This window comes from Capricornis sumatraensis, chromosome 1, assembly GCF_032405125.1.
Source record: "Capricornis sumatraensis isolate serow.1 chromosome 1, serow.2, whole genome shotgun sequence".
Taxonomy (NCBI): Eukaryota; Metazoa; Chordata; class Mammalia; order Artiodactyla; family Bovidae; genus Capricornis; species Capricornis sumatraensis.
The window spans coordinates 177902005-177915582 of record NC_091069.1 but is presented as its reverse complement, the minus strand read 5'-3'; the positions used below and the strand labels follow the sequence as shown (position 1 = coordinate 177915582).

Genomic DNA, 13578 nt, shown 5'->3' with positions numbered 1-13578 from the left:
ATGTATTTTTGTTTTCATGTAAACTCCTTCTTGAATCTGGTGAATGTCAAGGGATGATATCACAGTGTGTAAATACTGCAGTGGAATATTCTAGCAATAAGCCTGAGGAAAGAGCTGAACACATACTGTGTTGAAATACTGTTTATAGCAGTGTTTTATATTTGGGGCTTTTTACATGTAAAGCAAATGTTTTATACATCTTTTGATCAAGTTTCTCAAAGAATATGGAAAATTAACTCTGTAAATAAATTAATCCTATTCTTTGTACATGTCTGATATCATTAAGCACTCAAAGTTTTAATAAAGGAATATAGTCTTTGATCAAAAAAATTAAATCTCAGTAAATTGTATAATGTATTCAGTTATTTGGGGAATAATAAGTTTATTTGAAATTTATTTGTACCTTTCAGGAAATACAAAATTATATAGTATAATCTGAAGTAATATTTGAAATAGAAAATCTTTGAAGAAAAATATCCCCAAGTAAATGCTCAGGATTTGAAATATATACAGTGATTTTCATGCTTGTTTATAATATCTTTTAAAATATTTTAGTAAATACTTTTTCAGTGTATTGAAAAAGAAATTGCATGTTGTAACTTTCCTTTCAAACTGTAAGAAGTTAACTGAATTAACGACATATTTAAATCTTAGTCTTGTTTGTTGACTATAACCAACTTTATACACAGTCACTGTGTTCTAACACAGCACCCAAAGTATGCATGGTACTGAGTGGGGTAAAAATACGCTTGCCATTGATACAGAACTGCATCTCTCTGTAATACTGTTTCCCATTCTAAGCTCTTCTTTTCCTGTCCTTATGTGGTAGGTTATGGACTTTATTTCCAATACAGACTTTTTAAAAACACTTCAGGTTCTCATTAACATTCTTAACATTCATTTAGCTATTTTGAAATACTACATATGGAAATTTTATATCTAGATATTTGATATATGTTTCATAAATTTATAATGTTTTATCAGTCCTTATATTTATTGCACTGTCTCTTTTGCAGTATAGCATGAATAATAATAAGTAACTAAACAGATTGTTTTGTATTGAAAATATAAAGAAACTAGTGGTAGTACGTTTCTTCAGTTTTGTGTTTTCCCTACACATTTTCATCCTCTTTGCTTGTGCTATTTTTCACTTTTAATAAATTCTTCACCTGCAGGATGTTAGATATAATACAATTAATACATTCTTGACTAACAAGCATTTCTTTCTGTCCTATATTATGATATCTTTATGATATCTCATTTTGGCTAACTGCAAAGATATCAAAAATCAAAACATTTTAAACTTCATGTTTCTTTTGGTTGTTTGCTGTGAAACTGACTCTGACCACTATATATGCAGTAGGAGGAGTAAATAACCTTTACTTAAAAATGTATCAGTTTTATTGGATGGCATTAAAATTATTACTAAATTTGAAATCAGTGGTTGTCATGAACAAAAAATTCCTTCCCTAAATTAGATTACCATGAATTTTTTTTCCTGCAGAAACTTATTTTCTTCTCTTTCTGTTTTCTAGAATTTGGATTCAGGCAAAGGTTTTTATCTAAATAATGCTACTTGACAGTTTATGAAACTATAAGCTTATATTTCTCCACAATATTTTTTCCTCAACTTAGTTTTTAACTTCTGCTTTCTTTATCAGAGCCTTCATATTTTTAAGATTAATATCAAAACAGTCCACTTGACTAATGACTATGAACTTATTAATTTTGAACTGTTGATATGAAAAGATAAAAATAAAAGTTTTCATAAATATTCTTACCAAAATAAATCTTTTCAGTAATAGAATTTGATCTTAAAGTCACTTTAATCCTTTTCAGTGCCTTAATCACCTGACATCCCATGACTGAAAATATAGGCATACCCCCAAAAAACACCATCTGGTGTTGATATACTTCAAAATATTGATAGCATCATATGACATGGGTAAACTAAAAAAAAATTAAAACAAAATTTCTCTCCTTTATGTTGTTCCCACTTCAAAAAATAATAATAATTCCTGGTGTCACAAGGCCATTTCCTTCAAGACATGGGTGCCTGTGACAAATTACAAAAGAAGCTATTCCTCTTTAGCCTCATCTTTCTTTGTGCTACATGCTTTTAAAACTCTGAATGCACAAATGGGACATTCAAGAAGGGAAAAACCGTGTTTCAGACATCTGTGCAATAAGGGACCATCAAATCGGCTGTCATAACAATTATGTATAAACTACTAGAATTTCAACTGCCTCTCTGGCATTACAGGCATCAAACCTTTTATTCCCTATTCAGGACATGGTGCCAGTGGATTGAATCTGGTTCCATTTTATTTATATATACTTAAAAAATAGATAATATGGTAGAGCTGAAAGGCTAATACATCAGTTATGATGGCATTTAAATTAGCCAGGAAAGTTGAATCTTCTTCCTTGGTTAGATAGCACTGATAATTCTTTTGCTGGACTCTGTGCTCGATGGACACATCTTAGTTTGCTTCCCATTTCATGATTCATGCCATAAGCATTTAGTTACCCTAATTCTTTTTTAAAAAAAAGATTGTTTTAAATTTTCAACACTAGCAACTTTCTCAGTTTTTTTTTGGTTCTCTTTTTTAGTAGTGGCTTTTTGTTAGTTTGTTGGAGCCACAGAGAGAGAAAAGGAAAAAATTTGCTAAAGCCAGAGGAAAATGAAGATTGTTATGTAAACCATTAAAAATATTTGAATAGCTAAAGTAATTTTGGCTATAGAGCACCTAGAAATCTTCTCAAAGAATACGGACTGATATAAACAGATGTGAATTTGGTGTGGACTATAGTGGTAGCTAATCTGGTTTACTCTTCCCTTTTTTTTTCTTAAAATCAAATAGCACTTACTCATTATTTTTGGGTATCACTGAATTATACTCCTTAAGTTAATTTATAAACTTAAATTTTTCAGTACTTTCAGTTAAAATGTTAGAATTAGAGAAGTTAATAGTAAATTAGAAATTTACTGTATATGTGATGAAAGCAAAATTCATATACAAACTGCACACTGTGGTCACAAGAGTCAGCTTTCACAGAGCTACTAGGCTGGGCCTTTGTACACACAGACAGTAGACATCCCTTTGTTTTGCCCCTCCTTCTCTTCTTCAGCAGTCATTCAATGACAAGCGTAAAAAGAACCTCTTTTCCCGAAAATTCCCCTTCTACAAGAACAAGGACCAGAGTGAGCAGGAAACAAGTGATGCTGACCGTAAGTATGTGGATCCAGTGGTCAACTGAATATAAATGTAGAGGGACCTACTGCCCTGCAGTTGGTTGTTACCATGGAGACAGTTTCAAGAGCTGCAACAGGTTACTATTTATCTTAACTAGGGACGACTTAACAAGCATAAATTAATTCGCATACCAATCTTAACTTTTTCTGGCCCCTTAGGGATTCTTAAAGTAAATTATATTTTTACGCTGTGTTTAAAATAGAATTATTTTATGTAAAGGTTCTTCTAAGAAACATTCAACATAATCTCAAAAGAATATTTTAGACAAAAACATGAGTACCTCAGAACGTTCTTATTGAGTTCTAGGTATAGCGTTGCCAATCTTTGATAATAGATCTTTTCAAAACATTCTGTATTATCCTATTTCTTCATTATATGTAGACAATCTGAATTTTACTTTTAAAATAGTAAGAAACAGTCAAATTTTTTGCTTCTCTATCCTAATCAGCTTCTCATATAGAACTTACATTCTTTTAGTAGAGCATATCTAGCCATTAGCTTAATTAAACTTTCAGAAACACACAGAAATGCTCTGTAAGATACGTGCACCTGTAATGGTCTTGGAACTGTCTCTTATTGTAGCACCAATTTTATGCATTACTGACAACTATTTTCTTTGATTATCTTTTTATTGCTTGCTCTCTGGGAACTACTCTCTACAGGAGATCCCTGACGACATGGGATCAAAAGGCCTGAGTAAGTGATCAAAATACTCCCAAGTTACTTTTTTACCTCCATCTACAGACCTACCTTTTTCAGATACATTTTGAGACTCGTGGTAGTGCCTATCTGGCATGAGGAGGTGTATGATTTAGATTGCTTTTAGATTTTTCAGGTTAATAATATGCTTGGGATTTTTATTTCTATAATACCCTTTAATTTTTTTCATTTTTCACATCATTTAAAAAACTCTCTGCTCATATTTTCCTCTTTTTAATTTTTATGGCAATTACTTTCTCTAGGAATTTTTTAAATTTGAAGAGAGACTTAATGTTTTTTTAACATAGTACTATCTGCTCTCATTATTAGAAGGTAGAATATAATCTTCCTTACTGTTTTATTCCACCCACCCTTTTTGTTAAAATCACTTTGAATCTCTGTTCGAAAAGCATTGCTATAAAACTATAAAACACAATAGACCTTAAATATTAGAAAAGAATTATAGAACTCAAGTTCAAATAGCAGTCTGCGTGGTAGGAAATTTTTATATATCGTTTTTATGGAAGATGTAAGTTATGAAAAGAATTATAAGAAATATCCTTTGTTTCTTTTTTTAACCAAGATGTTGTCTCTGTTTGGGGGGAATTGTGTGTGTGTGTGCATTGTTCCTGTTTAATTTTCTAGTTAGTATTTAATCTTCATGTAAAGCTTGGTATAGAGTCTGATATGTAGGAGTCATTCAGTGAATATTGAAATGAATGAATGAAATAAGTCATTTACGCAAACAATTTTTAAATGTGAGTGTGTTCAAATTGATTAAATGTGAAATTTTACCCAATACTGCTAAGTTATTTTAGGTGACAGTGACTCATGGAAATAATCTTTTAGGCTAAAGTTTTTTTCTAAATAGTTGTTTCCATTTACATTATTAAGCATTTTGAAAACTTCATAATTTGTTGATCATTAAGGATTTAGCCAATATCTTTTAATTTCTAAGTTAATAAACTTTAAATTTCATAGATTTTTTTTCTTGATTAATGCTATCTTTGTATTGGACTTTTAAGCTTAACTATAGGTACTTGACTTTTATTTCAACTTTTAATAATTTAAGGTTTATATTAGATTGGAAACAGTATGCTCTATATGTAATTATTTCTGTTACACACACTTTGCTATTTATGCATTTGCCTTTTTGGGATCTGGCAAGAGTCACAAATTTACTATCACTAGTGGCACCTTTTTTAAATCTCTTTCCTTTGGGAAAAACTATTGGTGCAAATCTTCAGAAGCTGGAAAATATTTCCACTGATTTTTAATGCTGTAGAATTTATTTTGAGAATGGCCATTCAGTGCTGTGGATGATCAAATGATCCCACAGATTTGTGTTATCTGTTGAGTCATCAGAGACCTATGGAAAGCTCATGGGAAAAGGAACTAAGGAAGAATTTGGTTCCCATATTGATTTTTTTATAATAGATAACTATACCTTGACCACTTCCCTGATGGCTCAGAGGGTAAAGCGTCTGTCTGCAATGCAGGAGACCCGGGTTCGATCCCTGGATCAGGAAGATCCCCTGGAGAAGGAAATGGCAACCCACTCCAGTACTCTTGCCTGGAAAATCCCATGAACAGAGGAGCCTGGTAGGCTGTAGTCCATGGGGTCGCAAAGAGTCAGACACGACTGAGCGGGCAGATACCTTGACCACATCATATTTTCATCTCTCGTTTTAATTGAGGTGTGGGGCTTGGAAAGAGAAACAAATGAAAAATGATAACTGATTACCCATGTCATTGATTTATTTTCTGGTCATGACTTAAGATTCCTTGAATGATAGGTTTCTATGCTTCATCTCACAGGAACTGAAAGAATGTATTCACCTGGTAACTTGATGACATCAAGAAGATTTTATTTAGAAAAGGTTGATGGAGACAGGAAAAAAATCAGTAAAATTCTAAAACTGGATAAGATGGAGGTTATCACATAAAACATTACTAGCAGCTGACAGGATGCTAATTATTATACAATAGAAAATACCGGGAAGAAGGGTGGGTCAAGAGTGTTATCTAAAACCTCCATTATCTACATCTTAAAGTTCAGGATAGGCTTCCCTGGTGGCTCAGCAGTATAAAGAATCCACCTACCAGTGTAGGAGACGTGGGTTCAACCCCTGGGTCGAGAAGATCCCCTGGAGAAGGAAATGGCAACCCACTCCAGTATTTTTCCCTGGGAAATCCGATGGACAGAGGAACCTGATGGACTATAGTCCATGGAGTCGCAGAGAGTCAGACACGACTTAACAACCAAACAACAAAGTTCAGGATACAAGGAATAAACTAACCAAAATTCTTTGCAATTTTAATACAAGAAAATAAGTGTGACTTCATGTTGGTATTCATTAAGCTTTGTTGGAACAGGACTATGAAAGGATTGAGAACAGAAGGACAAATTATTCCAGATAAACCTGTTGAAGAGCTGTGGAATAACACTGAATAGCAAGAAAGATGGACATCTGCATGTAATTTCACACAACCTTTGAAAAAATAGGGTATTTAGTTAAAGAAAACAGAGAGAAACAAAATACCCTAGAATACTCTTCATAGACAAGAATTCAATGATTCTACAAAGAAGAAAATCAAATTATTGATTTACCCTGCTGACAGTAGAGGAAATAATACGAGAAATTGTCTTTCAAAACCTAATTTTGACTAACAGAACTAATTAGAATATGATGGAAATCTGGGAGGATGCAACTAAATCACCATAGCTTGTAAAAGAGCCAGAAATAGAAATCTGTGTAGCTTTTATGCTTCAAAAAGAAGGCAATTTTGAAAAAATTCAAGAGGAAAAAAACTGAGTAAGATTCCTTTCAGTTCAGTTCAGTCGCTCAGTCGTATCCAACTCTTTGCGACCCCATGAATTGTAGCACGCCAGGCCTCCCTGTCCGTCACCAACTCCCAGAGTTTACCCAAACTCACGTCCATCAAGTCAGTGATACCATCCAGCCATCTCTTCCTCTGTCGTCCCCTTCCCCTTCTGCCCCCAATCCCTCCCAGCATCAGAGTCTTTTCCAGTGAGTCAGTTGTTCACATGAGGTGGCCCAAGTACTGGAGTTTCAGCTTTAGCATCATTCCTTCCAAAGAACACCCAGGACTGATCTCCTTTAGAATGGACTGGTTGAATCTCCTTGCAGTCCATAGGACTCAGTCTTCTCGAACACCACAGTTCAAAAGCATCAATTCTTCGGCACTCAGCTTTCTTCAGTCCAACTCTCACATCCATACATGACCACAGGAAAAACCATAGCCTTGACTGCTTGCACCTTTGTTGGCAAAGTAATGTCTCTGCTTTTCAGTATGCTGTCTAGGTTGGTCATAGCTTTCCTTCCAAGGAGTAAGCATCTTCTAATTTCCTGGCTGCAATCACCATCTGCAGTGATTTTGGAGCCCAAAAAAATAAAGTCTGACACTGTTTCCACTGTTTCCCCATCTATCTCTTATGAAGTGATGGGCCCAGATGCCATGATCTTCGTTTTCTGAATGTTGAGCTTTAAGCCAGCTTTTTCACTCTCCTTTTTCACTTTCATCAAGAGGCTTTTTAGTTCCTCTTCACTTTCTGCCGTTGCTTTATAACTATTGGTAATTTTAGATAATGCAAGATAAGTAAGAGAAATCCCCAGAAAAAAGAATGTAGTACCTTCAACTTTGTATATATGTATGTAACATGTCAGATATATTCAGTAGTAGAGGAATAATGAACCCCACAAGCATTCATTTATCCAACTTCTCTAATTGTCAACTCATGGTTAATTTGTTTCTTCTATACTTTGACTTACTCTCCCCTTCCACTCGCTCAAATGCAATAACTAACATTTCTTTCTTAAGAAATCCTAGTATAAATTTAAGAACTTTTTCTTTTTTCTATGTGGCATTCCTACTTCTGGGAATGAATTTTAAGGAAATAGGACAAAAGGTGAAAGACATATAAATGAACACATTCATAATAATGAATTGTTGATGTATATGAAAAACAATTTAAAGCAAAATAAATAGTAAGATAAATCATGATTTAACAGTCCAATAGAATATTATACAACAATTTAAAATGATTGTTTTGACATCTGTGTGATAACGAGAAGAAATTTTTAAATATAAACTTTAAAAAATCACCATTTTTTAGATGTTTATATATTATTCAGTCTTATAATTTTAATGTTCCTCCTTTATTTAAAATATACATAGCAATGATTAAGAAAGTTGTATCTTGTCTTTGCAAGTTAGAATAACAGACTTATTTTTCACGATGACAGCAATTCAAGAACTGTACTAAGTTTTACCATTCTCTAAATTTAGGAGACTGTGTAGGTGGTATGGTACAGCATATATTTCTCCCCAAACTTTTTCCTTATGCTTTAATTTTTGTTTCCTTTACCTGACATAAGAAATTTAGATTTACTTCTCTCCCATGGAAATTTTTGTTATTTTAGTTTTTATCAATAAAATTCCTTTTTATTGAAAGGAGAACACTTACTAAGACAATACTAGAGATTACATTTACATGAGAAGAGTGCAGGGTTTTAATGAACAATCAGGTTATGAAATGGGGTCACTTTGAAGGGAAGGCCAGGCATGTGGGTGTGTGTATCATCTTTTTGTTTTGCAAAACAATGTCAGTTTTACCAAAGCAGTTTCTCAGAAATACTGCTGCTGCTGCTAAGTCACTTCGTGTCCGACTCTACTTTAAAATACAATCCCACCTTCTAGAATTCTGTTCCATTTGACCTTTTTTAGAGCATCAGGAAATTGTGGTATCCAGAATACTTTATCTGTATGATCTCAGATACAGATTTTCATTTCTCTTCAGGAACAAGAAAGAAACTAAACTAAAAGTGGGGTCATTTTTTTTTCTATTTATTTTTTAAAATACCACTTCCTTATAATGGACATCTGTTTTCTCAGATATAACTTGTCTCCTTTGTTAGTCATTACTGTATCATGACCTAAAGGGTGTCAGTGACATTTTCTCATTGGGGTTTTTATGTTGACAGTTGGACTAATTTAGGATCTACTTGCCATTCATAATAAGATTTTGTTCATAAACTATTGAACAGAAAATGAAGCATTGTCCTTGCTTACAGATTTTTTTCCTTACCAATTCATATTCATTTATTCGAAATAAACTTTTCAAAGAAAATCAGAAATGTTTTTTAAAACTCTTTGGATATTGGTGGTTTATATCTCAACATTTTGTTGTCACCTTGTGTTTATTTTGATAATTTGCTTTTTTTAAACTCATGACTGTGTTTTCTTTATTTTTTCCATTGTCCTGCAATTTCAGAACATGTAACTTCTAATGCCAGCGATAGCGAAAGTAGTTACCGTAAGTGTTTTAAGTTATTTGTTCTTTTGTTATCTTCAGTAATATATCCTGTGGGGGTTTTTCCCTTAGTGATGTATTCTGAAAACTGAAAATTAGGTGCTTACTATGTTAAAGTCAGGGAGAGCCAAGTTAAATACTTTATAGATAAAGTCATGCTGTATGTACAGAAGTTAATTTCCAAAGTTTTCATAAAATACAAAAATTCATTTTAATAAAACTGCTGTTCATGTACACAATATGTGTATGTGTATTTGTATCTTTTATAAGAAGTAAATATCTTGCTGAATAGGGATAAGCTTGTGTTTTGCATTTTAGTTTAGTAATTCTGTTTCTAACATAGGCATTAAAATATTTTTCAATAATGCTAAATTATAATTAGGTTTATTTCCTTTCTTATTTCGTGTCACCAATACTGATGTGTGTCAAGATACTATGTATTGCCAGCTTTTGGTGAACATAAGAAATGACAAAGGGAAAATTTTCAACTATTACTCAAACAGTAATACTAATTTATTTTTTGGTTCTTTTGTTATAGTCTTGGTATTATATTATTAAGTGATGTATATAAGCATGTGAAGTTTTAAAACACATTTGGACATGGGAGGCGGGAAGAGTACATGAATATTGTCAGTTGTAACACCTTAAAAATTAAAATTGCTTTTCTGACTTTTTTTTTTTTTTACTGCTGTCTAATATGAAAGTAATCTTGATTACAGATGAGTATGGCTGCTCAAAAGGTCCATCCTGTTAATATCAGTCTAATATTTTTTGTGTTGACAATATATACTTTTAACCCTCATTCATTCGATTGGTTGTTATTTTTTATGCAAAATAGTTACTTAATGATTTTCTTTTTTGGTGTGGTAGTGTGATTTCTCATATTTTAGCATTTTATTAACTTATATCAGAACTCACCAGAGAGTAGTTGTGAAGCTTTCTAGACTAAAAAGAGGTAATGAAAGTATATACTGTCTATCTCACCATTTGCATGTATTATTAGGTGTGGAAAATTCAAATTGCATGTTTCTGATAACATATAAAATATGTTTTACCTAGAGTACTTTTAAAAGCAACTTGTAAATATATATATATATATATGATATAAAAAATTTTAAAACAACAAAATATACTTTTAAAGCAGGAAAGAATATTTATACCAGTGTAAGAATTTAAAAGATTTACAGCCCCATACAAGTAATATAAACAAGTTTAGTGAAAAGATTGTTATAGAGTCACAATTATCAAGGAAAATATCTTTAAATACATTCTTCAAATACTGATTGATTTCATTGAACCACTTGAATCTAACAATTCTTCCTAGTTTGTTTTTATGTGTGTGTGTATGTGTGTTTGTGTATTAAGAACTGAAGTTTTCAACTTTTTATTTTCGTTGAGCAGAGGTATAAGGTGTAGACTTTTCTGTGTAGGATATTCATATGCTCTAATCCTTTAACTTAGAGAATTTAACTTGTGAAAAGTGCTTTTAAGATCAAAGCAAAATGTATTATTTCTCCTTTACTATCGATGTGATGCATTTTGTTGAAAAAGAAGAATTTAATTTAAAACTTTTTTTACTCAATGTTATTTTTTTAAATTGAACAAATGAATTATTATAGTAATCAATGAATTTTTTCATCAATGAAATAGTAACACTAATTTTAATTTTACCCTTGCATTAAAATTTTTTGGCTAGAAAATAGGTATAATTATAAAATGTATATGCTATGTTATATATACATTTATATAAATGTTATACCTGGTAAGACCAAAAATACAGCATATTAATAACACTAACTTATATGCATATATGTAGGACTGCTCATTAAAGTAGTAACTTTAAAATATTTAAGAGTTTAGATTCTCAGTAAAAAATTAATAGCTTATGCTTGACATCCCAAGTGAAGATTTAATCTGTAAAACGCAGAATAACAGAAAGTTAGTTATTAATAGCACAATTATAATTTGTTTTTATATATACCAGTCTTTGTGACTCTAATTTTTCAATTTTTCCCTAAATCTTGGCATAATTAATTTATAAAGTGCCTTTTTTTATGTCTTCACTGATTTTCTCAGGAAAATTCTAGTATTTTATATGTTCTATTAAAGAATTAAATTGGTATAGTTATCTTTATAGATTTTCTTACCTGTATTTTAACTTTCTAATAGGTGGTCAAGAAGAATATGTCTTATCTTATGAACCAGTGAATCAACAAGAAGGTTTGTGAAGTCTGTTTATATTTTACAGTCTTATAGAAAAACATAATTTGGGAAATCAGTCTAACTCAGTTCATATCTTAAAACATTTTTAAGGTATACCTTAAAAAAATTTTTGTTAGAATTTTACTGTTTTTTCTTACTATATGTATCTGTATATAGAATTTTACTATGTATATTTTATGAAACATGATTTAACCCATAGATTGTTAAAATCATTTTATATTGGTGTTTTATTTCTTAAGCAGCTTCTTTCCAGTGTTCATAATAGTATCATTATCCTTCTAATAACCCTTGTTCAGAATCTTGGAATCATCTTTGATCTTTCTCTGCTCTTCATCTCCCTTGTCCAGTCATTTTCTAGGCCCTATTTATTCTAATTATTTCTTTCTTATTTATAACCTCCTTTCATCCCTCCTACCAAATGTTAAGGCTGATTTTCACTGCTAGTCTCCCTGCTTCCAGCATGCTCCTGCTACTGCTAAGTCGCTTCAGTCGTGTCCGACTCTGTGTGACCCCATAGACGGCAGCCCACCAGGCTCCCCCATCCCTGGGATTCTCCAGGCAAGAACACTGGAGTGGCTTGCCATTTCCTTCTCCAGTATGAAAGTGAAAAGTGAAAGTGAAGTCGCTCAGTCATGTCCGACTGTTCGCGACCCCACGGACTGCAGCCTACCAGGCTCCTCCATTCATGGGATTTTCCAGGCAAGAGTACTGGAGTGGGTTGCCATTGCCTTCTCCAGCATGATCCCTTACAATCCAGTGTTTATACTTCTATTAGATCATCATTCTAGATGACTACTCTGATTATACCACATTTCTTTTTTGCCCTTCTTTGATCTGCTTCCTTGCAGTTACTGCTTCAGAAAGGATCAGTAAAACACTGTACTGTGTTTTCTCATTTGTAATGAGATGATGTTAGCAATGTATAGAAACATTATCTACTAAAATGCTGGGTTTAACTTGGTTAAACTTATGTAAGTGTGTGACTTCAAACAGGGCTTCCTTAGTGGCTTAGATGGTAAAGAATCTGTCTGCAGTGCAGGAGATTCAGGTTCAATCCCTGGGTCAGGAAGATCCCCTGGAGAAGGGAACGGCTACCCACTCCAGTATTCTTGCCTGGAGAATTCCATGGACAGAGGAGCCTGCAGGCTACAGTCCTTGTGGTCACAGTCACACAGAGCTGAGTGACACTAACACTTACTATGACTTCAAACAGATTGAAGTTTAAGATTTTAAGAAATGTTTGGAAACTATCAAGTTGAGCATCTTTGGTAGAGAAAGATAAAAAGGAAATTCTTCATAAGGATATTTTTGTTTTCTAGTAAAATGAAATACATAGATGTTTGTTGAGTGTTTATTCCTTTTAACATGCAGTTTATTTTTATAGTTAATTATACTCGACCAGTGATCATATTGGGACCTATGAAAGACAGGATAAATGATGACCTGATCTCAGAATTTCCTGACAAATTTGGATCATGTGTTCCTCGTGAGTAACACATAAAAATTCTTAGTGTTCTTAACATTTTGTCACTGTGTGGTCAAAGGAAGCATTACCTTTTTTTTCTCTTTTTTATTTTTTAAATTATGAAAGTATGAAATGCATTTATAGGAGACTTGGTAAATACAGAACAAAGTTATATATAGTTTCACTATTATATTACAATTATTTTTTTTACTAGATAAATTAAGATTTGTAGTTGGGGTTTCAATATCAAACTCTCAAAAATTGATACAATAAATATACAGAAAAGTAGAAGGATGTAGTAGACCTCAAAAGCACTATAACCAATTCAATATTATTAAGATTTATACAGTTTTCACACTATACTGGGAAACAAATTCCATTCAGGTTTCCATAGATTATAAACTAGGAGACACTGGAACATATCCAGGGACATAAAACAGGTGCAGAAAAAATTTGTGGTCTAATGAAACTGAAATCATACAGTCTGTCCTCTTACCACTGTGGAATTATGTTAAAAATCAATATCAAAAGATAGAAGCCACATATTTTCAAGTATAGTGTGACATTTACCAATAGAGATCTTTGACCTAGCCATTGAA

At 32.4% G+C, this 13578-nt stretch overlaps 1 protein-coding gene across 5 annotated transcripts in view; it reads left to right on the top strand.

Annotated features, from left to right (window-relative positions):
* The window catches only part of DLG1 (discs large MAGUK scaffold protein 1), a 268658-nt gene that overhangs the window by 233617 nt on the left and 21463 nt on the right, over positions 1–13578 (top strand). For 2 of the 5 annotated variants that reach the window (XM_068969650.1, XM_068969622.1), the window contains 5 exons: positions 3920–3953; positions 9253–9294; positions 9996–10031; positions 11461–11511; positions 12899–13000. In XM_068969650.1, coding sequence (XP_068825751.1) covers positions 3920–3953; positions 9253–9294; positions 9996–10031; positions 11461–11511; positions 12899–13000 — 265 coding nt within the window. Of the gene's footprint in view, positions 1–3132; positions 3233–3919; positions 3954–9252; positions 9295–9995; positions 10032–11460; positions 11512–12898; positions 13001–13578 lie in introns of all 5 variants that reach the window. The other 3 variants (XM_068969640.1, XM_068969555.1, XM_068969482.1) reach the window with 2 other exon arrangements.